The sequence below is a fragment of the Amphibalanus amphitrite genome, unplaced genomic scaffold (assembly GCF_019059575.1).
Source record: "Amphibalanus amphitrite isolate SeventyFive unplaced genomic scaffold, NRLGWU_Aamphi_draft 000169F_arrow, whole genome shotgun sequence".
NCBI lineage: Eukaryota > Metazoa > Arthropoda > Thecostraca > Balanomorpha > Balanidae > Amphibalanus > Amphibalanus amphitrite.
Window position 1 is genome coordinate 391,815 of NW_024881664.1, and position 26,157 is coordinate 417,971.

At 48.2% G+C, this 26,157-nt stretch overlaps 1 protein-coding gene across 1 annotated transcript; it reads right to left on the reverse strand.

Annotated features, from left to right (window-relative positions):
• Positions 1 to 1,461: 1,461 nt before the first annotated feature.
• On the reverse strand, positions 1,462 to 23,793 carry LOC122383611 (glutamate receptor-like). Its single transcript, XM_043370207.1, has 9 exons — positions 23,693 to 23,793; positions 18,669 to 18,759; positions 18,201 to 18,359; positions 17,180 to 17,342; positions 12,711 to 12,800; positions 3,848 to 3,975; positions 3,298 to 3,411; positions 2,945 to 3,093; positions 1,462 to 2,381 (listed from the first exon to the last, which is right to left on the reverse strand). Exons 1-9 carry the CDS (start codon positions 23,788 to 23,790, stop codon positions 2,153 to 2,155), a joined length of 1,221 nt encoding a protein of 406 aa, XP_043226142.1. The 5' UTR covers positions 23,791 to 23,793; the 3' UTR covers positions 1,462 to 2,152.
• Positions 23,794 to 26,157: the final 2,364 nt, after the last annotated feature.

Here is a 26,157-nt window from a genome sequence, read left to right on the forward strand (position 1 = left end):
CACCCGTATCCAGGTGCAGAGAGTGCTTGGGGGGCTGGTCGGCTTGTCTATTCGGACGGGCTCCGAGCCCCGGCGACTCTCTAGGGTGTCTGCCCAGACCAATGTCTCCCCCTAATTCCTATCATCCTTCCGCCCAGTGGCGCGGGAACCGGGGGGGGGGGGGGGCTAGCGGGGGCTGAGCCCCTCCAACTTTTCGGCTGGGGGGGCTTGTAATGTATTTGAGCCCCCCCCCCCCCAGCTGGAGGAATCGAAATCGGAAATCTACCAGCATAATTTCATAGATTCATACATAGGCGCGGGAACCGGGGGAGGGGGCAGAGGGGGAAGCTTGCCCCCACAACTCTGGGGCCGTGGGGGCGGTGCCCCACAACTTTCCATGAGGCCAGGAGCCGTTGGGGCAGCTTGTCCTCCCCAAATTAGGGGTTGTGGGTCACAAAGGAAGGAAGCATGTAAGTGAAAAATCCACCTCTTTCACTGGCTCGGCAACTCATTGGCAGATTAAAACCTTTATTCCAGGTTGCCAAAACGGCAGTTTCTTCACTCAGCTGAGACGGAATACCTCACTTTTTTGCAAATATTTTCGTTTTTTTTTTTCGTTGAAAAGGCCAAGGTCTGAAAAATAAGTGGCCTAAAACCGGTGAGAAAACTAGATTTGGGGGTACCCTAGGTTGATCTCTATCATGGTTGAGCCCCCCCCCCCCCCGGCCTTGAAGAAGTTCCCGCGCCACTGCAGTGAGTGAGTTCCGCCTCTGAAATGGTCTCGCCAGACCGAAAGGGTCTGACAAGAGGCGGGTAAGAAACGACAAGGAGGGCGACAGCCCGTCATCGCTGTACCAAAGCAGAGTCCAGAGAGACAGAGACGGTTTAACGGACAGAGACGGACGGGCAGAAGGTATAGCCAATAGACTACGGCCGTTGGAAGGGAACGAGACGTGAACCAATGAAGAATCAACGGACACAGTTTTGGGCATCGGATCAAGACGAACGAATGGATAGAATGTTGCAGATATGGTGGTACTTGCGTGCCTACAGACGCGGGTACGACACGGAATGCCAAAAAAAGCAGGAAGATACCTACATACAGGCAGGGCGCGCACCGAGTGGGACATATTGGATTGGGCCTTAGAGGAAGGATATGCACGCATTGAACTACGAGTTATAGGTACCGACAAGGCTATGGCAGAAGGACAAATGCAGCGAGATGAGACCGATGAAAGAGCCAAACGGAATGCGATGGTTATATGTATAAGCATTAAGTATCTACATATGTAGGTACGCATCTATCCAAGCGCTTTCACTCGAGACGCATCAAAAGACGGTCACGTTCCACTAAAAAATGTCCTGTATTTATTTTATTGCTTGTTGTTCATGGGTGTAAACAATAAAAGGGAATGAAGATAAAACCACCGACAAAAAAAAAGACGTTTCGGCCCCATATTGCAAGGACTTCGTCGCTTTAGTATGTCTTCCACAATAACACAAGGGAAATGCACTGCACTATCACCTTCATGACAAGAAGGCTATGGTAACGACATATGCTTGAAATATTGTCCTTTTAAAATGAAATTATTTATCTGAATAGTAGCTAGGTACTATAATATTATCTTGTTGATAGCTGTTCGAGGACTTCGACACATATGTTGATCAATGTCCGCCGTCCGACGTAACGATACCTATAAGGTGAGCGGTGCTGATCATCGTCTCGTAACTAGACGATTATATGGCCTAACGACCCAGAAGTACTCTCTTCGTGTCGATAGACGAGGTGCTCTATCACAGACATCGCTACTTCGACCGCGCGTTGCTTATTCGGAGCTGATAACCCAAAGCGATGCGCATATCCTTACAACAATCCTAACTGAGTAAAACATATCAGATGAAATATTATACATCGATCTGTTAACTCTAAAAACCCTCAGCGTCTTAAGCATTCGTTCCATCATTCGTTTTAGCAGCGCCGTCTCTCATACACCGTCTAACTTCGGCATCGCCTTCCACTTTCCTCAACCCCGCCTACCGGCCTCGCACCACCCTGGGCACTGAGCAGTGAGCATCCTCCACTCGGTGCCACTGACCCTACAACACTAGCAGCTCTCGCCGCCCGACCCCTAAAGCTCGGTTCTTCACCACCCGCTGCCCAGCCGCTCCACTTTCAGCGCCGGCCGGCACAGGCCGAGCGATACACCATCTCCGCCGCCAGAACTACTGTGGACAGCACAGCGCCCAGCGCGAGCAGCAGGAACGCCGAGACCAGGTCGGCCAGCGCCAGCGGCTGGCTGCCTACGTCGGTGAAGATGAGGCCCGTGCTGCAGTTGGACGGCGCCGGCCAGTACATGCCGCGCCACTTGCCGAACAGGCCCATCTCGCTCATACGGAGGAACCTGCGGCGAGGAACACACGGGGGCGGTGTGGACAGACAATAACGTCATTGAATAACGTCATTGAACGTTATTGTAAGGAGAAACATACATTCGCTCTCCACAATGACAGCGACACAATGTGGAATCATTTGTCGAACAACTGTCGGACGTATGATTGAAAAAAACGTGCAAGTACACAAACATCCGGATACGGTTTGATTGACACAAAATGGCCAGTATCTACATATAGTGGCTCATCATCGACAATGCATTCAAAGGCGGGTCTTCGTAACACTGCCTTATAGTGCGAGCCATTCTCTAAGGACACAATAGTTCATCAAAGTCTGAATGTAGGCATCTATTACGACACGGAATCAATACCTGCGTGCATCACACTTTGTTCGTAGACGGTGTACGATATCAACCATGCTGCTCTATTGTCGTATCATCGACCGTTAGGGGCCTGCCCAAACATCCGGTGCTTCGTTTCACGGTGGCGGCTGATGGGCGTTCTATCACACTCTCAGAAATAATCACCCAGTCTGGTGCAGCCCTCCACGGTTCCACGCCGGCACGCCACTCACTCGAGGTCGAAGAGCTCCTTCAGTGGACTGCCGGTCTGCAGCACCCAGCCGAATCCCACTGTGTAAAACTCGCGCGCCGCTATCTGCAGACGACACTGACCCGTACGCTGAAAGTCCTCGTCGAGCGCAAAGTCCAGGAAAGAACGCTCCTGAAAACGGGGAACCGAGCTTCAAACTTAGTAATAGTGTGATTTGAAGTAGGACTAAAATTTTGGCTCGTAAACGTTTAGATTTTAGAATCACCATAAATCGCTGTCATGGCATGGGGCAATCAAGCCTTGTCCTGCCGTGACCTCGACTGAAGGTCACTGATCACTCCGTCAGGACCTAGCCTCTGTGACGCCCACACTGACCTTGATGAAGGCCCACTCGCCGGTAAGCACCTTGTCGACTCCCTCGTAATCTGTGGTGACCTTACTGTCGGCGTACCGAGTGGCCATCTGTCGGAACACGGCTGAGCCCGACGACTGAAACGGAACGCGACTTCAGCGGGGACAGGAACAGGGTTCAGACTGAAGCAGAATGGCGAGAGATAGAGACGGGACTGGCCGAAACGAATACAGATACGGAATACAGAGTCACTGTGACGGCATGTGAATGAAACGGTGCAAGGAGGGTGGAGAGTGGATAAATGAAACACAAAAGAAAGGTTGAAATGTTCATAAAAAAATATTTGACGAGATTTGGCTTACGAAATATGAACTACCTAGTCTCGAGAGTCGATACGTCGATACGAGTTGACAGTAGGCGAAACACCCTAAGCGTATTTTTCTACGATGTGAGCCTATAATGTAGATGCATAAGCATAATTAGAGGGACTTGACTGCATGGCCTAAAGCAGTAGTACTTCTTACAAGTAAATAGCTCTACCGGCCTCTACCTGCAGAAATCAGCTTGTCTCACCCTGAACAGATTGTCCATGGACGAGTAGATGCGGTAGGTCCATTTGATTTCGTCCTGGAAAGCCAGCTCCTCTAAAGACTCGATCGAGTCTGCCACAGTCGGCACGGTCAGAGACGCTATCAGCGTCCCTGCGCACAGTTCAGGGGATGAATTAGTGGGTTTTAAGTGGGTGGGGAAAAACGGTTATTGGTGGGGCAAAATGGCAAACTGGTGGGGCAGTCGCCCCACCAGCTGTATAGGAAGCTCCACTCCTGGGCGGATCCAGAAATGCGGCATTGGACGCTGCGGGCCGGAGGGGAGGGGTGTGTGTGTGGGGGGGGGGGGGGGGCATAGCCATAGTCCCCAGAAAAGCTTCTCCAAGTTCCAAAAACTTATCGGATTTTGATTCTTTACGCACTGTTGTGCGGTTAAAAACAAGCTTTTCCTCATAAACTTGCTGAGTTTTCTTTTATTGTCTAAAAAAAAAAAACGCTAAATCTTATCGATTTCAGGCGTTGCGGGGGTGGGGGCATGGCTATAAATGCCCCTCCGCTGGATCCACCAGTGACGTGCTAAATGTTCAGAAATCAGAATTAACTTTCGGATGATTATTCAAATATACCTAACAGGCTACGGCCGTAAGGGGCATTGCGTGCCGCGAAGGCGGTTCGAATCGGTATTCACTGTGTTGATAGACTGTGCCGCACTACTCCCATGCGCTCCGGGCCAGCCTATGACGCGCCTCCCTTTCTGGCGTGGAACGATGGAAATTGATTGGAATGCTAGCATTAGTGACTCATGAATCTTATTTTAGGCTGACTTGTTGGTTTAGTTGCGGGTTACTAATGTGCAATAAATTCTTTTTCCTCGTTGCATGCGCATACCCAGTGGCCAGTACCCAAGATTACTTTACTACTCCCCAGTACCCATCCACCAAATTCTACCCGGTAGCCTCCATCCGTATAGGTTACGTTTATTTAGTGGGTAGAGCCATAGGTACAGTCCACAGCAGAAGTAATGTGGGGTTTCAGTCATGGGTATGTTCTGCTTCTGAAGCTTAGGAACGATTAGCCAGACTACAATGAAACTTTGAATGTAGCCTATATGTATCGTCACCCTTGTGGCTGCAACTTTAGCTATTGACATCTTCTTTTCGATCACTCCGCATTAAACAATCGCCACTCAAAGCCAACCGTTGAGATTGGTAAAACCCTACATTACTTTAGCGGTGGGCTGTACCACTGGCGGTCGCAGCCGCTAGCAAAAGGGGGGGCCAAACTCACACTCGCGGGACATAACATTTATCCGTCACCGGAGGGTGATTGGCTCATTTTTTACGCCCGCGAGGCGCCGCGCAGTTGGCCATACTTATGCTTCATTCATCTCGTTCTTGCGTGGAATCTTTAAGCTCAATTTAAGGCAAAATCACCAGTACCTACCATTTTTCGTCCCACGGTGTTTCCACCGGTCGGGCCACTGCACCATGGCGACGGATCGGTGTAGCATATACTGGAAGGTCGGGCACGCGGATTCATGACCTTACCTTACCAGTATAAAACAATTCGGAAAAGTACAGATACCTACCTCTTGCTTTGAACAAGCATGTGAAACCCAGAGAGCATTTTCAGACTATGACATTTACCCATATACGAGTAGTTGTGTGGCGGCGGGAGAGAGAAGCTAGGTACACCGACCTCTGGTGACCAAAGGTTCCTGGCTTTCAAAATTGGCATCTGAGGGCCACGCGCGACTCCTGTGGGCTTCGCAACGGCTCTATTGGGGCTCACTCAAATGCCTAGTCCTCATGCTAAGAAGACTGGCCCTGAGCCCTGAGGACTTCATCAGTCTCTGCCAGCCCCAGGACCCACAACGGCTCATGGGGTCCTGACGTCGAAATATGAGGAAATCTACGCGGGACCATCAGGACGTAAAGTGATCTCGATCAGGACCAACGTAAGGCTGTGCAGGAGTCTGCGTAAGCCCTCTGAGCTTCAGAAGCCCATGCATATGTATGTTTTCACTTAGAGGCCAGTTTAAGGCCCTCAGAGACCAGTACAGGGCCTGCAAACTGCAAAGGCCAGTAGTTTGAGACCATCAGATACCGAGTTGGGCTCTCAGAGGCTAATGTGGGTCCTTACTCATTACAGGCCAACATGGGGCCCTCAGAGGTCAGCGTGGGGCTCTAAAAGACCGGCATGAGCCGTCGTTGGACCCCAGAGGCTAGCAGAGGGCCCTCAAAGGCCAAGATGGGCCTTCCTCAGAGGCCAATGCAGTCCCTTAGAGGCCGGCATCAGGTCTTTAGCAGCCAGTGCGGGGACTCATTGGCACCTAAAGGTTCGTCTTGGGACGCCAGAGACAGAAATAAGGCCACCAGAGACCGGTGTGAGACGCTCAGACGCCGGTTGGGGCCCCTGAGGACGGTTAGGGGCCATCATAGGCCAGATGTGGGGCTTCAGAGGTCGATGTGGGCTCTAAGCGGCCAACATGGGCGCTTGACCGCCACTGAAGTTCCCTCAGAGGTCAGTGTAGGACACTGAAAGACCGGTGTGGGAGCTATATTGATAGCTGGGAGTGTTTTTTTTTTTAGGCCTCGTGACGATCGAATAAGGGCCAGGGCCCCATACACCTATGGGGGCCCATCGGTTGTTTGAGGGGGGCAAATGATATGATAGCCCCCTTTATTGGCCTTTGGGGGGCATGGCCCTGATGTCCCCCCCCCGCGACCGCCACTGTGTACACATTACACACAGGCCTCTGAGATTGCATACCTACTAGCTCATGCAAACTCTATGCAGGCCCCGGAGGTCCCACGCTAATCCTTAAGAAACCAAGCCAGCATACGGCGTCACCACCGGGCTTCTGAGGTGCACAGCATCAACCCATGAGGTCTTACTTTAGCATGTCGAAGAGCCACGCTCATTTGGCAGGGCCCACCCGGCACTGCCGAAGAGGGTCTCATGCCAGCCATTGCTGGGCCTACGAGAGCCTCAAGTAAACCCACGCTGATATTCCATATAAGATCCGGCCATACTCGTGAATCGGTGTCAGCGACGCTGACCGCCAAATTGACAGAATGCGAAACTGAGCCCACTCCATGAGTGAAATTTACGTCCTTTGATGGCGCAAGAAAGAAAATGAAACATACAAAAAGCTTTCTAGGACTTTTGTTCGATCTGAAAGGTGGGGCCAAAAGATAGTATGGCCCCACCTTTCAGCACCAAAGGGGGGGCCATGGCCCCCGTGCCCCCCCCCCCCCTGGGACCGCCAGTGGGCTGTACCTACTCATTTGTAAATGATCACGGCACGTCAATGAAAGGCTCTTTGGTTCAGATGATTGCGTCACGATGATCACCAGATGCGCTGAGAGAAGAATCAGGTAGGCACTTTCGGTAATTATAATGCCCAATGCTCATGGTCCCAAATCGGCTTTTGTAATGTGATGACTGAAACACTGAGGCTGGGGGGATCCAGAGCGTCGTAAGCCTCGTCGTAGCTGCGACGTGTCGCAAGTTGTGTAGTAAGTCGTTTTTGAAGGGATCAATTGATGAGTAGCGTTACTTAAATAGTAAAGTCTATCGCAAATAGCCTGATTTGCGACACAACTTACGAATTTGAAATAGCAGTCGTAAGTTGTGTCGCAAGTTGACCTTGCCTTGAGGAAGAGGTCACAGGTCACAGGTCATTGGGGTCATGGTCACGAAATTTACATGGTAGGTGTAAAATTGTTTAAACTTTAGATCCTGAAAATTTGGTTGCAATCCTTTGACGCTAACGCGAGTTATAGAGCTTGAACTGACGGGTCGTCTATGAGGCCTCAATCGGTGCCAGCGAGAGTGTTGAAAATGGTGCATAGTATGTTATATTCACATTTATTGGGGTATTCGGGGATATGAAGTAGCCTAACACCATTCCAGCAACTACTGGCGAATCCAGAAAGGCGGTCTTGGACGTTGCAAGGGGCATCTCCCAAAATATTCTCCCAATTCCAAAAACGACGTGTCCCAGCTGACCCCGATGACCTCCAATGAGCTCTGTGATGACCCCAAGTTGACCTTTTTGACCTGGTCTGTCCCAGATGACCTCCGTGACATCCTATTGAGCTCTCTGATGACTCCAAGCTGACCTCTGTGACCTGACGTGTCCCAGATGACCCCCATGACCTCCAATAGAGCTATGTGATGACCCCAACATGACCTTTGTGACCTGACGTGTCCCAGATGACCTCCGTGACCTCCAATTGAGCTCTCTGATGACTCCAAGCTGACCTCTGTGACCTGACGTGTCCCAGATGACCTCCATTTGAGCTCTGTGATGACCCCAACTTGACCTCTGTGACCTGGCGTGTCCCATATGACCTCTGTAACCTCTAAGTGACCTCAATGATGACCCCAAGCTAACCTCTGTGGCCTGACGTGTCCCAGATGACCCTCATGACCTCCAATAGAGCTCTGTGATGACCCCAAGTTGACCTCTGTTACCTGACGTGTCCCAGATGACCTCCGTGACCTCCAATTGAGCTCTCTAGTGACTCCAAGCTGACCTCTGTGACCTGACGTGTCCCATATGACCTCCAATTGAGCTCTCTGATGACCTTTAGTTGACCTCTGTAACCTGACGTGTCCCATATGACCTCTGTGACCTCTAAGTGACCTCTCTGATGGCACCAAGCTGACCTCTGTGACCTGACGTGTCCCAGATGGCCCCAATGACCTTCAATTGAGCTCTGTGATGACCCCAAGTTGACCTCTGTGACTTGATGTGTCCCAGATGACCTCCGTGACCTCCAGTTGAGCTCTGTGATGACCCTAGGTTGACCTCTGTGACTTGACGTGCCCCCAAGTTGCCCTCTGTGACCTGACGTGTCTCAGATTACCTCCGTGGTCTCTAATTGAGCTCTGTGATGACCCCAAGTTGACCTCTGTGACCTGACGTGTCCCAGATGACCTCTGTAACCTCCAATTGTGACCTCCATCTACAAATTTCTTACCTCTCTGTGACCTCAAACTCTCGGAACTCATTTCTTCTAAAGCATCGATTCTAGATGCCCTATAGCCACGAATCTCCTGTGATCGATCCCAAATTTTATGGCAAATCACGTGAGCGTTAGCAACCACAAGTCACCCAGTTAATACAAAGCTTCAGAATCAGAGAACATGCTTGACCTTGCTGTCTCATAAGCTCGCAAACCAGAAAGGCGAATGTTCCTTTATGCGTGATAGAGTTTTCGACCTTACTGACGTTTACTACGGGATCAGCTGATCGTGTAGCCTTTTAAATTCTCGAGTAAAGCGGGTATTTAAGCCTCGTCGCAGCTACGTTCTGTCGTATCCTCCGACAAACCCCTCTTTCCTCAACATCCCTCCTTTTTCGCTACGACACAACTTGCGACGGGACATGTGTCGTAACTTGCGACGTGTCGTAGATGGACTTGCGACGCCCTGGATCCCCCCGGCCTGAGACGTATTCATTCAACTAGTATTACGGAAAATACCCGATAAGACACTAAATGATCATAATCAACATTGGCGAATGCAATGCAATTTGCATTGTAACCTCAATGTTTTCAGTTCCCAAAACTATGCGCTGTTGACATCTGGGCACAGGCGCGGATCCAGGGGGGGGCGACGGGGGCGGCCGCCCCCCCCCCCCCGCCATCCGAAAAAGGCGCCCATATCCCGCGGCAGAGAGGGCGCCCCGAGCAGAAGAGCGGCGACACAGCAAAGGTTCAGCGGAAATAGGGCGCCTCCAGCAGAAGTTGGGCTCACCAAGCAGGAGAGTGACGCCCAATGGCCTATTCCCAGCAGATGAGAGTCGCCCCAGCAGCAGATGGGCGCCCCCAGCAGAAGAGGGCGTCTCGTTACAAGAATATAAAATACCTTCTGTTCAAGAGGGGCGCCCCTGGCAGCGGAAGGGCACCCTTAGCAGGAGACGTGTCCCCCTGAAGAGGAGCGACGCCCCAGCAAAACGAGAGAGGCGCCCCCATTCCGAGAAGAGGGGCGCCCTGACAGCAGCTGGGCGCCCCAGCAAAAAAGGAGCCCCATAATAAGAAAATGGGTGCCACTGGCAGAAGAGGGGCGCCCAGCAGAAGAGAGGGGTCTCCAGCAGGAGACGGGCGCCCCAAGCAGAAGAGGGGCGCCCCAGCAGAAGAGAGGCGCCACAGCAAAAGTTAATCAGAAATAGGGAGCCTCCAGCAGAGGTTGGGCCCGCCAAACAGGATATGGGCGCCCCATTGACAATATCCGGCAGAAGACAGACGCCCGAGCAGCAGATGGGCGCCCCCGGTAGAAGAGGGGCGCCCCATTACAAAAAGAAAAGGAGTATATTCTACCAAGAGGGGCGCCCCTGACGACAGCGGAAGGGCAACCCCAGCAGAGGGGCGGTGCCCCAGTAAAAGGAGAGGTGTGCCCCGTTCCGAGCAGCAGAGGGTCGCCTCGCCCCAGAAAAAAAAAAACAGGAGCCCCATAAGAAGAAAAGGGGTGCCTCTGGCAGAAGAGAGACGTTCACCGCAGTGGAAGGGCGCCCCCACAAGAGTGGCGTCTCCAGCAAAAGAGAAGTGCCCCCTGCAAGAGAGGGGCACCCCACCAAAAGTTGGGCAGAAGTGGGGCGCCTCCAGCAGAATTTGGGGTCGCTCAACAGGAGAGGGCCGCCCTATTCACAGTAGAAAAAGACTCCTCAGCAGCAAAGAGGCGCCCTAACAGAAAAGGTGCACTCGTAGTAGAAGTGGGACGCATCAGGAAGAAGAGGGGCACTTCTAGCAGAAGATGGGCGTCCCAGATAAGTGGGCCGCCTACAGCAAATTGGTCGTTCTTAGAAGGAAGAAATGAGGCGACTTAAGCAAAGTGGGTCTCTCCATAATGGATTAGGCGATCCAAGCAGAGGTTGAGCGCCCCCGGGAAGTGAGGCATACCAGCATAAGTGAGACGCTTCCAGAAAAAGGAGGGGGCATCACCGGGAGAAGAAGGACTGCACCAGTAAATGGAGGCCACCTTTTTGCTAATATCTTTTGCTAGGGTAGCGGTGCCCATCTACGACTTTTAACCCGTGCCGTGCTGGTGGTCTGAGTTTTCCGTGTCCTGCTGGGGAGGGGGGGGGGGGGCACACTCCCTCGTCTAACTCGGCTCCTGGGCCGCGTAGTGACACGCGATAAGCGGCATTCGAAAGATCGTCAAAAAACAGGACGAAAACAAAACGGGACACTTTTTAGGTCAGGTCGAATGTCAGGTCACCAGGTCATCAAAGGTAAAATGTTGCCTGTTTCAACATTTTTCCGTTTTCGAAGCAGCGGCACGTAACTCGGAAACCAATAGAGCTATAGCGCCGCAGAAAAGCGCATTCGATAGCCCTTTTAAAGGTATTTCTGCAAGATGCGCTCAGATTTGACCTCAGGTCAACGGTTTAGATTTCAGAGGGCAAAAGACTCTAAAAAATAGCCTTTTTACGAACAATGTTTTCCTGCAATAACTTTTGACTCAAGAGAGTCTCGACATTACATTTGCCAGCATTGCGTTTCTGTCGTCGAGACACGTCGAACAAACTAAAGGTTGACCTTATGAAAGGTAATTTTGAGAATTTAACCTCAGGTCAAGGTCATGACCTGACCGGGAAAGGTCATGCTGCATAGCAGTCGATGCGTATCGTCGAGCTGAACACAGCTGAGGTGTTTTTATCGCTCTAGCTTGAATCTATCAAAAGTTATTTTTAAAAAAAACTGCTGCGGACCTTTCATGACATGTGATGACCTATGGGACATAATGAGTGGTCACACTAGGTGCAATGTTCTTATTCAGTGTGTTAATTTTATATGTATCCCAATGCTTGATATTGTCTAGAATGGCGCTCGTCCAAAAGAGATGCCTTTCAGTTTTCTCCCAAAGACTTAATTATACCTACCTAACTAATGGAGACGTCGCACAACTGACCTGACCTTAGGTCACTGATATCGAAATTCCGAGATATACATTTCATGAATAGTGTTGCTTTCATCAATCGCTGAAAGGTTCAAAGCAATCGTTCAGTCGGTATAGCAATGGTAAGCATTTGAACTTTTTCTTAGGCTAGGTCACTTGGCATAACATGGTGACCTGACCTTCCATCACCCGCGTCAGACATTTTTACAACATGTGCAAAAAAAAAAGATGCATGATAAGGTATGCTGAAAATGGCGGCGCTGAGCGCAGCCGTTTTTCAGATATTTGCGAAAAACCTGAGGGGGAGCGCGATAACGCCCCCTAGCACGGCGCGGGCTTTTAGCTCCCGATTTTGACGGTTTGGCGCCCCCTTTGTATGGAGCGCCCCCGGATTGCCAGGTCGCCCCTATTTCGACTTGCCGCCCCCCCTCCCGAAAATTCCTGGATCCGCCCCTGTCTGGGCAGTCGCCGCTGGATTAGAATATTATCGATGTGCAGTGACCGTCAATAGTATGACCTCGTCCGGGCGTCCCCTGTAACTTACTATAACGCTGCGCAGGGCTCTGGCCCCGCCACTTGACTTGTGATTGTCGTAGGTTTCCAATTCAGAGCCACTCGCAAGCGCACTGCTTATTAGGCTCGATAAAGCTTAGGCCAGTGAATGGAGACGAGAGACATTGGGCCGGAGCCCAGGGATTTAATCGAAGCAATCATAAAACCTTCCACAATGTTGTACAAATGTAAGGGTAATAAAGCCATCACACCAATTCATTTGCGATCAGCTCGTCAGTATGGAACAGTACAGGTCGACTGATTGAAGCCTGATCTTTTACGGTCAGGTCAGGCACAAACTTACATTGTATGTGAAATTTCAAAACTTACCAACGAGTGCTGCTTTTCCATATTTTATCGTACGTATACCGTTCCATTTTGCACGGCCACATTACCGACTCTCGGATACGGCTTGGGGCACCTACCGGTGTACGAAGCCATGATGGTGACGGCCGCGCTCCACCAGAAGGCCAGCATCACGCGGGAGGACAGGCTGGCCGGGATGCAGCGATCCCCTGAGGGAGCGCCCGATATGGGTGTCGTTAATTTGGATACTTGTTACCGCACAGAACAGCTTAACTTATTTTGTGGAAGATCGCCTAGCCTGGTAGTCGCACTGAAAACTTTTTTACCATTTCCTAAAGGGTAAACCCGCCATAGCATGGTAGCTTGACACACAGACGTTTTTTACCACCTTCCAGATGGTAAATTTTACTCTTTCATGAAGAGTAAACTCGCCAGGGAGGGGTAACATGACACACAGACGCTTTTTACCATCTTCTGAATGGTAAACTCTTTTGATTTACTCTTGTCTAGAGTGTAACATTTTTTGGGTTACACTCTTTGAAAGGGTAAATCTTAAACGGAACCCTTTTCTAGGGAGTAACGCATCATCTACTCTGTGCTTTACCCTCCTACAGAGAGTGTATTCTTCTGGCCTACCCTTTGTCACATGGTAATGTTTACTCTTTCCTTTAGTGTAAACCCCCCAGAGGATGGTAACAGACTCACAGACGCTTGCTTCAGAAGCTTCACGAAGCTTCTGTTAACCGGAGCTCACCAACTAAAAAAACATGCTTCAAGAGCAACAATGTATATTTGGCTTCCGTACAAACAATACGAGGGGCACACCAGCAATGAACATTGTGAGACTCTCCACTTATGCATACGAATTTATACGAAGCGTTCAGCAATGCACAAGCGGTAAATAAACACCACGATACAACTTGAATGCACTTTGAATGTGAATACAAGACATTCAGCGCCCTCATATTGGATAAGGCACAGCGCACAATATTTGAAGAGAGCGACGGCGTTCCTGGGTGGTCGCCCGTATGCGTGAGATAATGAGACTGGATCACTACAGTGCAAGGCTTTTTCAAAGTCACCAACAAAATGCATAAACTTGTAGCATCACAACAAAATTAATGTACGTACTCACAACCTAGGCCACGTGGCCGTGCACGGGGTCCTGTTAACCAGGTCAAATTAACACCACTCAGCGGCATGCAATGCTCTAGCACATCGGTACTTACAATAAAATGTCCACAGAGGCTCTATAGGCGATGAACAACACGCAAGCACAATCACCAACGGCCACGCCGCGCGGCACCGACACTGCTCACATCCGCTCTCGGAGACCAACGGCCGAAAACTGACAGATGCGCGCGGCCTTCAAACCGCAAACGGCCGATCTCGTTTCTGATTGGCTGAGTGATTCCATTTCAAATATCATCTTCACGAGAGTAAACAAGATCCACGCATGAAACGACTATCTGTTGCACGAGTCACGATACCCAAAAGGAAAGAGTTTTCGTGATGTTCTGGATCGCGAGAGTAATATTGATATTTACATGGTAATAATACTCTTCGCTGGCGAATAAGTTCATATCAACCACGTACCGTTACTATGCACATAATCACTGAGAAAAAAATTGACTCCATATGGGTCAAAACTCTTGAAAATGCTCCCCTGAAAACTCCTGAAAACCATCGATAACACCCTTTCCAGCAGAGTTATTGAGTGTGTTCTAGGGTAACTTTGAGCCTTCCTCATTTTGCGAAAGAGTTTTCAAGAGTTTTTAATAGATGACGAAATGACTCCATGTGTGACATCCCATAACTCTGTGACGCAGCTCTCCATTACTCCCGAAAAACTTTTCCCGAACGTTCCGACAGGAGTAAAAGGGGAGTTACGAAGGGGTTTTAGCATACGTCGCGAGGCTGCCGGTGGCCGCCATCTTTTGCGCGTATAAATAGTATACAGCACGTTGTGCGGGGCGGCGGGCGAGGTGTTAGTGAAGAGCGTGTTGCCTTCGACGGACAAGAGTTTCAAGAGTTTTTAATAGATGACGAAATGACTCCATGTGTGACATCCCATAACTCTGTGACGCAGCTCTCCATTACTCCCGAAAAACTTTTCCCGAACGTTCCGACAGGAGTAAAAGGGGAGTTACGAAGGGGTTTTAGCATACGTCGCGAGGCTGCCGGTGGCCGCCATCTTTTGCGCGTATAAATAGTATACAGCACGTTGTGCGGGGCGGCGGGCGAGGTGTTAGTGAAGAGCGTGTTGCCTTCGACGGACCTGGCCTATACAGTGACGGATAATTGGACCTTTCTTTGGATTTAAAGGTAAGCTTAGCTGTATTTCTCATCATGCTTTTATAGTGCAAAGTGTTATAATGCTGTGGTGAGAACATATGGTAACCCCATGTTCTTGATGAGCTGGAAATTGTCTCAGTAAGGGTAATTGATTTGTTTCGTTCCTGAGTGAGATAAAGATCGGAAACAGCATGCTCTGAGTTTCTAGGTAGGTATTGGCAAATATCATACATTATTTCCCTCGAATAAATTGGAAAGTAAGGATTACACAAGCTTTACACGTCATGGATCCTTTGTTATTGTCCGATTGTTTTAATATCCATGTCAATGACAATTATCAAAATTTGAAGGGCTTTCAAAGCAGAGCCAGAAAATTAAACTATCTTGGCATAAAAGCCTTGATTTTCCTAGCCCCTATAACTTGCCCTTTAGACTTTCACTGAAAGTTAACTTTATCAAAATTGTAGTGCATAAAAAGTATTCTAACTTTGCAATCTCTTGCTTTCATTATTTTGACATTATGTGCCGAAATGCAGTATCAGTGCCAACACGTCAGGTTGCGTGTGTCTCGTCTCGTCCATCTTGTCTCATCTGCCTACCTCTCAATCTCCTCCCTGATTTCTTCCTTCCATCTTTCCTCGCTTCCTTCCTCACTCCCTCATTCCCCTCCCCTCTCTCTCCCTTTCTTTCTCCCTCTCTCCCTCCCTCCCTCCCTCCCTCCCTCCCTCCCTCCCTCCCTCCCTCCCTTCCTTCCTTCCTTCCTTCCTTCCTTCCTTCCTTCCTTCCTTCCTTCCTTCCTTCCTTCCTTCCTTCCTTCCTTCCTTCCTTCCTTCCTTCCTTCTTCCTTCCTTTCTTCCTTCCTTCCTTCCTTCCTTCCTTCCTTCCTTCCTTCCCTCCCTCCCTCCCTCCCTCCCTCCCTCCCTCCCTCCTTCCTTCCCTCCTTCCTTCCCTCCTTCCCTCCTTCCTTCCTTCCTTCCCTCCTTCCTTCCTTCCTTTTTTCCTTCCTTCCTTCCTTCCTTCCTTCCTTCCTTCCTTCCTTCCTTCCTTCCTTCCTTCTTTCCTTCCTTCATCCCTCCCCTCCTTCCCTCCCTCCCTCCTTCATTATTTCCCTCCTTCTCTTTTTTCTTTCTAACCCATTTCCTCCCCTCCCACGCAATGTTAAGTGTACGTATAATTTCATGGTTATTAACATTTTGCAGGGGATGAGCTGGAGAGCCTGCAGTGCATCCCGCAAGACACGTCGGAAGCCAACGGAGGCCCGCAAAATATCCATCCCACCATCGTGAAAGGAGAGCCGGACGAAGAAGACGCAGTATTCGTCGAGGCCCAGGAGGTGGTAGCGGCACCACCAGACCAAGCATTCCTGCTGTGGTAGGCCGCCTTTTGGATTTTTTACATCAAAACTCGCGACCGTGTAGCATATGAAGTGAGATCCCCGGAGAGCGTGCCGCGGCGTGATGTCGGAAGCGTTTGTCAATTTTTTAAGCCTCCCACCGCCCCGGACTATGAATACACATTTCTTGAAATATATTTTTTTATCTGTGCTTCGGTACACGAGCTTTGGGTGGTTACGCTATTCGTCCAATATTTATTTTCGGGGGGGGCTGGAGTGGAGTGATGGGAAGTTTGGGTGAGTTTGATGGGGACTAACTAGAGGTATACCATGAAGCTGTAAACGGAGTTTTGGGGAATAATGGAATGGAGTAATCGGGAGTAATTTTGAGGCAGTAAGAGAGTCATTGAGAGTAATGGAAGGGAGTTTCAGGGAGTATGTTGTTTGTTTTGATGGGGTAAAGGAGAGAAATGAAGAGTTTTCTAAAACGGTAGGGAGAGTTACAGAGAGTTTCTCGAGGGAAGTTTTGGGGTGTAATGGAGAGTTTTGGAGGGGGTGTAATGAGGAGTACCACCTGGGAGTTTTGGGGTGTCGTTTTGGTGAACTCCCCCTGGGGGTGTCATGCGGAGTCAGGATTTTTCTCAGTGATGGTAGCAAAGAGTTACCCTTTCAATATACTCTTATCTTGCTGGTTTGATGAAAATGAATCCTCCAGGAGGTAGTAAAAAAGTTTTGAGTGCGGAACTAAAAAAAAAACATTCGAAGTTTTTGCGGCTATTCGCTATTTCGCTCTAAAGTGTCTGGCTAAAGTTATGCTTTATTTTTAAGTGAAACCGGCCTCCAACGAACGTAATGAAAGATGTAACACGGTAATTATAATTTAATTCCCGTCTCCCGAGCGTTTAAGGTATTTGCAAACACCCTGTAGGTGATTGTATCGTAAGCACCACGGACAATTACCATGGCCGATGATTCCTCCAAATATAAACCACTGAATGTGTGAGTAGGTTGGCCTGGCCTCCGGCGGATCGGGGTAGAGCGCTGGCGTCCAGGGTCCGGCGCGGCTGATCAGGTGTAGAACGGGTGTAACACCGACCACCGCGGCACAAAGTGCCAGCCACACCTGAGACACAGCGGCACACGCTGTCAGTAACTCCCGAAACACGTCCAAACACAGCGGCACACACAGTCAGTAACTCCCGAAACACAGCCAAACACAGCGGCAGTCGGCACACACTGTCAGTAACTCCCGAAAAACACGTGAGACACAGCGGCACACGCTGTCAGTAACACCCAAAATACACCCAAACACAGCAGTAATCACACTGTCAGTGACACCCGTAACACACCCAAACACAGCGGCAGTCGGCACAAGCTGTCAGTAACTCCCGAAACCAGGGCTGCGGAGTCGATGGATTTTCGGCGACTCCGACTCCGACTCCGACTCCGGCTTTCAAAAACCAGCTCCGACTCCGACTCCGACTCCGGGCAGAATTGTCGACTCCGACCGACTCCAACTCCCGACTCCGACTCCGCAGACCTAGCAGGGCTGCGGAGTCGACAGATTTTCGGTGACTCCGACTCCGACTCCGGCTCGGGTTTCTAAAATCGACTCCGACTCCGACTCCGACTCCGGTCACAACTGTCGACTCCGACCGACTCCGACTCCGACTCCGACTCCGACTCCGCAGCCCTGCCCGAAACACAGCCAAACACAGCGGCAGTCGGCACACACTGTCAGTAACTCCCGAAACACACCCAAACACATTGGCACACACTGTCAGTAACACCCGAAACACACCAAGCACAGAGACCCGAAACACACTCAGTAACACCGGAAAAACACCCAGTGACAGCGGTAATCACACTCAGTAACTCCCGAAACACACCCAAACACAGCGGCCATCACACTCTCAGCCACATCCGAAACACAGCGGCACACACAGCCAGTAACAATGCAACCGTTCGGTTTGTGTCTGACCTTCCAGGAGAAGGGCTGGATGAGCGCGAACGCCTTGCTGCGCGGCCGGGGCGCCGGCAGCAGGATCGCCGTGCTCTCCTCGTGGAAGGCGGCCGTGAAGTCGATGCCCTGCTCTCGGATGTGGCTGATGGTGAAGCCGGACACGGCCATGTCGACCTCCTGAGCGGTCGATGGGAATGGGACGGGACGGGTTCACAGACGAGCCGCCGACGCCGGGGGCATTAGGCGATGACATTGCAAACTGAGGCAGACAGATTGAAGACAGGAATACTCAGAACAGACTAAGCACAGACAGATAAGAAAAGGTTGAGTCGAAAATAGGAATAAAAAATTTTTGTGTAATGTAGTGTCATTAGACGCTAGTAACCATAGGAGTAACGAACGTTTTTAGTGAGCGAAGAGGTTGAACTGTTTTGTGGCCGAACCATTGAGACATTCCCCCGTCCCGGCTGTCGCCCTGACCCTCACCGTTCTGTTGACCATGCCAACCATGCCATTCCAGGTGTTGTTCGGCAGCAGACTCCCCCAGTTGCCATCGTAAGAGAGAACCAGCCGTACCCTTCACGAAAAATAGGTACGTCATTTGATACGTCATGGATAATTAAAAATGCATTTTTAACAAACATTTATCATAGTCGAACGACATACCCGGTACCTAAAACACTTTTCAAATCGTTAAGTGCTTGCTGAATGTAAGAAATTGGAATCAATTGGTCGTTCTGAATGACCTCCGTAGGAGAAAGTGGGGTAAGACGGTCAGGGTAGGTAAGACGGGCACCCCTTCTGCAGACCAAACCAATAGCGCTACGAGCGAGAAAAATTAGGACCAGAATTGCCTTTCCCACTACACACCACCATTGAAGTTTGGTGAATTTGTGTTCAGTCGATAATCTTTTATTTTGATTTATTTAAAACACTCATTTCATTGAAAACATCCATAATGTATTGTCCAAGCTTTTGTGTGCAGACTACAGAGTTAAAAACTCGCAATCACTTGTGGTACACTCATATGCCACCAGTAAATGATCGTATACTGCCATTTCCGAAGCACTTGAAACCAACGAACGACTGTATCAATGCGGCTAATCTCGGGCATTTGTTGCGAGCTGTGCTAGTCGGTGAAAGAAGCTGGCCGTCTTGCCCTACCCATGTGACCGTCTTACCCCATGGGGTTGGGGTAAGACGGGTTTTTGCAAGGTTTTGCAAAAATAGCTGCAGTTTATTTGTTGAATCAGGTCTAAGTCTCATCTTCTGGCAAATGGAAGTAAAATGTCAAAAAAAGTTTTCACTCAGTTTCCCGTTTCTATGATGTTTCTAAGCGGCCGAAAAATGGCTCCAAAGTTAAGGTGCCCGTCTTACCCCACTTTCCCCTACTAAATTAGAAATTTTACAGTCATGTAGGTATATTTCTGTTTTAAATAAATTTTTGGCCACGGGCCTTGATCACATCAATGTCAAAATAAAAGGTATGAATTTAATATAATGCTTTATTACAATATAAAGGTATTGAAGGTATAAGGTAGGTAATATAAGGTAGGAAGGTATTTTAACGTGTGATGTTATGCTCATATTTTGGCAATGATATAATCGAGGTCCGTGGCCGAAAAATTCATTTAAAACAAAAATACACATCATTGTAAGAAGATTAAATGTGTGGAGTCCATTCCAATCAGTCAATTAATTATCCCGTACCCAATTTTGAAGGCTCGCATCAATATAGGTATAGGTCGTCTCTGCGACTGAGTCAATGATCCCGACATTGGGTTTTAATTTCCGTCAATAATGACAATAAACTTGGTGCCTACATGTGCAAGAAAAGTGTTCCTACTTATACTCATTTGAACCCAACATCGTAACTATCTTTGGCACAAAATGTTCTTGTATATAGACAATTGGCGCCAACACGTCCGTGTCAAGGCGCGTCAAACGGTGATACTTTTTGTTCGAATGGCAGCTTCTATGATGGCATATGTTATGTAGTGTACCTAAGATGATCTTGGATGATCTTTAATAATGACCTAGACACCTGGTGGGTGCTCTAGAATGAATTCGAGGGTGCTGAGCAAGAATTTACCACTAAAACGGGTCGGAATGGCCCCATATACCATACATGACTTCATATACGATCAACCTTCACTACCTTGAGGTCTGTTTTGCTGTTGGGCAGCTGTGAGGTCATGTGACGTCATCAAAGGTCACCAAAGGTTTTTGGCCAATAACTCCGTACAGGAACAAGATACAGACGCGTGAATGGTCTCATTGTGTTCAGCTCGTCAAGACGCATCGAATGATATACATGATGACCTCGAGGTCACGTGACCTGAGGTCAACCTTTGACCTTGACCTTTCGAGGTCAACATATATATCATTCGATGCGGATTGACGAGAGGATCACGATGATGCCCTTAGTTTGTTCCTATCTTGACTAATTCGAAAGTTATTCGAGAAAAACTCTCTCCATATCTAGCGCCGCCATTTTGACTTTTTCGACCCCTGTGACGTCATCTTTGACCTGACCTGAAATTGACCTTAGTAAAAATTGTAGATCTTGACCGTGCGTATCCGATGCCGTTTACCGTTTGTCGCTGCGATGTGTAGTTTTTGAGATCTGAAGGGGGGCCGAATCGGCCCCCCCCCCCGCCAGTTTCTTGTCCCGGCGGAGCCCGCCAGGAATAGGGTTAACCCTCGAACAGTATTAGATTGTTGCGCAAGCCATCCATCGGGTTATAATACCTACACACGTCAAAACATTTTGGGAGTAGGTGCGGACCTACATAACATAACATACGTCCACAAAAAACGTGTAGGTAGACGGTAGTGTTTGAAACTTTGAAGTCATGTTTGACAACGACCTGGGCCTGGAATAACGGGCACATTATCAGACCTCTTATAAGGTTTTTTAATTTTTATCGTCTTCAATCAGTTTTGCCGGATTTTATGCTTCCTGATATGACTGAGTTCCTTTAGAATATATGGTTTGATACCACTGTAAAAAATGGTCGTTGACAGCTTTGATCTTTGCTTTTGTTTCCATGCCTTCTATATTTGGGTGCGAGATTAGACTGGCCTGGAGGGACGCCGCTCTTCACGACGTAGTGTTCGGGCTTACCCCAGGGATAAAGCGCATTGAACTGCACTTTTTGATGACTTCACAAGAAACATTGAGGGCGGGTTCCCCCAGAATCAAGCTCTTAATATTGTTCGACGACCTCTTTTATCATGTGTGTGATAGCACAACACATATCAATGCTTGCTTTATGGCGGCTTCATCACGCCGTGGATTATCATTTGATTGATTGAACTCATTGACACCCGACGTTTTTCTTCAAAGACTTCAGCTCAGTGTTTGTGACTGATTCTTTTCAAATCATTTCCATGCTCAGTCACAATTAAGCCACCCCGGCCGAGGGCCCCGGGTTTGGTGCCACCTACACCGACGTCTTTCTCGCGTTGCATCACGTTAGCGATAGAGAGATGAAAGCTGACATACCAATACCATACTTTTGGTTCAACTTTCAAGTAAAATGTTTGGAAACCAAACGTATCTTTTAGTAATTTGAGGCGGCACTGAGAAGAAATGATATGATGATATCTTCGATATGAGATCATATAAAAACTCATAAGCGAGCCTCTGCTCGGCACAAAAAATGTCGTCGCGCTCTGTGACATGGAAGCATTCACAGGGAGAAGGTACAGTGAGCTCCCGGGTCGCAATAACTTGTCTATTTCGGATTTTCAGAAAGGTCACCCGAAGTCCGATCGGTCACGTGACCTTGGTACACAGCGTGACCTATAGGTAACATTATAAGCGAGGGGGACAAGAAGAAAATTTGGCGATGAAAATTACGGAAGACCGTATTTTGATCACATTAGCTCGTGATGACATGCCTTACTGGTAAGGTTCGATACTTATAGGTTTTGCAATGCAAACCTTGCATTACGTCATACATGACATCATTCAAGGTTAATCCAATGCCCTGGAACGTTCAGCAAAGCCTCGGCCAATGAATTCGGTCACTTGTTTTGTTTATTTATTAACAACTCCCGATCGAATTAAGTTGTTTAGTAATGCCACCAATAAAATCAGGTTGACCTGTCAAATCGATAGTATGCTATTTAATTTCCCTCGGTCAGCTTGATGACCTAAACGGTTTTGACCTGGATTTGCAATAAGCTCAACACCCTATGGTTGACTTTTCCCAGCAAAAAGCTTTGATTTGACGCGGTTGATGATGACAAACACGATGCTATGCAAACATCTCAGCTCTATAACCATGTTTGGCGATGTTTTTTGATGCTTTTGAACCAAAACCGCAAGCAAAACCGTACCTGTCCTTGGTTTTTGACCTCGGTTTCCATTTTTCTTTCCCAGAGCCGTTCAGTAAGATATAAGGTCTGGCGAGGGTTAATTTATTCGAGCACGACGGTCGGCGGGTTCGCTTAGGAAGCATCCCGTCGTCGAGCTGAAACCACGAACAAAAGGAGAATAAATACAATCCCTCTACCCGCTCCGGGTCGATCGGGCAATGCTTATTTGTTCCATGAAGCTTGTCTTTTGTATCGGCCAATGAATCAACAGCCCGTATTTGCTGAAAGCGATGCGATGCATGATCATTGATCAGAGTGAAGGGAAGTAGATTGAAGACGTTGAAATATAATGTATTTGTCTGTTCTCGGTATGTAAATTAAACAATGAACATGGAGGAGCAAAGCCTATTGCTAATGATCACCTCCAAGAAACCAATCGCATGCTTACTGTCTTGAGATACCTAGTAAGATTGTTCGACCCCTATAGGCCATAGACGACCTATATCGCACATTGTCACTTATTTTGCACACTTATACAATTAGGAACATTGACTACAGTCCCGACTTGATATGCCATTTCGATTTCTTGCGTTCCGCTAAAACGCAAAGGTAATGCCATTTTCAGCATACAGTTGTACGTTGTCGAGTTACAGCTGAAGTTAGGTACACTTGGTATAGGTATACCTAATGGTAATATCAGTTGTCTTTTTTTTTCTGGTGGACTTTTCAACACATTGACGAAAAGTGATGCGTTAGTCACGACCGGTTTGAAATAACAGTAATAACACAGGTGGATTAGTTGTGTTTATTGACGCGATAAAATCGACTTAGTTATAAAAAATGCATGTCTTGCCGGTGATTGCCGGCTTATGCTCACGTCAATGTTGTTTTAATTAGATATCTATTTTTGTTGTTAATCTTTTTTAAGCCGAGCCGAGCCTATGTGTACATGCACCGTACTTACGTGCTGCATCTCGGCTAGACCGATGTATGGAAAATACTCTTTGGAAAGACAATATAAATAATGGTCCAAATGAAGCCAAAGAAGGTTTTGACCTATGAGAGCTTTTTTGAAATATTTTACACAAATATTACACCTTATTAACGATTCGAACATCGAGCAAAGTCACAAATTTGAACGTTTATGTAGGTACATATCAGTCCATTCACTGACGCAAACTTACTTGAAGTCATATTTCTGCATGAGCGTTTTCAGCATCTCAAAGCAGAATCCTTTATATCCGACGATATCTCCTTCCTTGTTGAGCTGTAAGATCGTCATTGGGGGCCGCTGAAACAAGGAAAACGGTCATTGCTTTGCTTTATAGGTAACTAATAACTGCACAGTACACAGTGCACAGTGCAGCTGCACACCAGCCATCCGTGATGTTCGTTTTCATCCGTGACGTTCGTTTTCATCCGTGACGTTCGTTTTCATCCGCGTGACGTTCGGTTTCAGATGCAGCTTATGTAGGATAGTATGCTTGGCAAAGTGGCTGACCTCGGAAAAGCCTGCCAGCGCGCGTACCTAGAACATTGCGAGCTCTGATTCACTCGACAGTTTTTGTTAGGTTCACTCAAGAGTTAAATTGCTTTTTAACATTCAATTATTTTGTGCATTGCTCTTGTCTTGGTTTCAGTCCTCAACTCTTGCCAGCCCGACTATAGGTACTCCTCTCGCCCATACTGTAAAGCAACTGCGTGTGTTTCGTACAAAATGACCGCTTTTCTCCGATTCTTTTAGTCCGTTCTAACGATCGCGAATAACTCTGTGCAATGGAATTGAGAATTCATACATTTGTGTTTATAAGCCCTGAATGATCAAAGAATGTTCGTCAGCACCGCCATGGCATTGTTTCATGCTCAGTGATCAGTCATCGCTTTAGGAAACGAACAATCGTTGGCTAATTTGTTTCAATTTTGACAGTTTTTATCAATTGAAGTCGTTCGCCAAGCCATCATTTTCAATAAATGTCTAGAAGACGTTTCAACACCCCGAAGCCTCATTCCTCATTTGTAACCGGTCGCGCCTACCATGTCACCTGTAGCCTGTAGGTATAACGTAACCGCTTCGGAGTCCGTCTCAGTCCCCAATGACCGGTTAACCTTAACGTCTCTCCTGTATCGTACGGTGGGGTACGTTATCGTATCGTTAGTCATATCATACACTATACAGTAATGATCCGTTTCTCACCAAATGACAGGGTAACAGCTCACCTGTGTCGTATGTCACCGTGAGAGTCCGTTTCTCACCAATAAAGTAACATCTCACCTGTACCGTAGCCACGGTAATAGTCCGTTTCTCGCCAATAACATCTCACCTGTATTGACGCCACGATAAGTGTCCGTTTCTTACCAATAACATCTCACCTGTATCGTAGCCACGGTGAGAGTGCGGTTCCGCAATAACCGTCGAGCCTTCTCCAGCGCTGCCTCGTTAAAATTCGCATTGCTGCCGAATTGATTTCTTCCTCTGACATCGAATATGAATCCGTCTACGAGGAGAGTAGGCGTTATAAGTTATAAGTGCAGTGCGAATAACCCGGTCCCGTTGATCTTGAACATATAAGAAGATTCTGGGATTCTGCGCGCTCTGGAATGCCTGAGTAAATACTCATGTTTTTCATGCCTACATCATTTAGTCACCTAAACCACCAAATAACTTGCCGCGAAATGAATCGAACTACATTTTTACTCACTAACTACATTTTCATTCGCGGCACATCTGAAAGATTATAAGCAGTTTTCACTACGGCCATGTGGTACACACTTGTCACTTGATGCAGATTAAGTGCAGATTTGGTGCAGATTTGGTCAAATTATATGCATTCAGCAGATATCCCGTCGCGAAAACAGCTATTGTCGTACCGATTGCGTTGTGATTTCTTACCTGAGGAGGCATGTGCATCACCGGATCCCAGCATCAGACAGATGACGAGCATAATGAAGATATGCATACTATAAAGCCGCCTGTAAATGCGGTCATGGCAGTGTCGGGCAGGTTAGGCAGGGTCATGTGGGTTACATTCAGTTAGTGTAGGTATACACAACTAAAGGCTTCACAGTACCAAGGTCACCATGGGGTGGATCGATCTAATGAACATTATGTGCAACAACCTCTGATGTAGGCATGTAAATACGATATCAACTTTAAGTGACCAATATTGAATAAGCAGTAGGTAGGTAATAGGTGTAAAAAAATAGAATAGTTATATCACACGGTTACACGGTTTGACCTCGATAACGGTCGTGACCAGATATGGCCGACCTAGTGAAAGCTTTATACGACGTGAGATGAGTTTCCTTATCCATTAGCTTGATTCAGGCTGGTCGACAACTTCACAGCCCCGGACACCAGGGTTGTGCTCGACTAAAAAAAATTGCCGACTCGACTCATCATTCAACTTCAGAAAGCCCTGACTCAACTCTGACTCAAACAAGGAGCTGATTTTTCCCTTGAGTCTTGACTCGACTCATGACTCAAGCGGCTCAATGAAAATATGAGTCGACTCAAACTTGACTCAAATTTTTTGCTGAGTCAAGTGAGTTGACTCAAAATTGACTCAGATAAAAAAGTTGCTGAGCGGGGGCGGGGGTGGAAAAAATCCGGCAGCAGAGCCAGGGCGAAGTTGTTAAGCGGGGGGGAGGG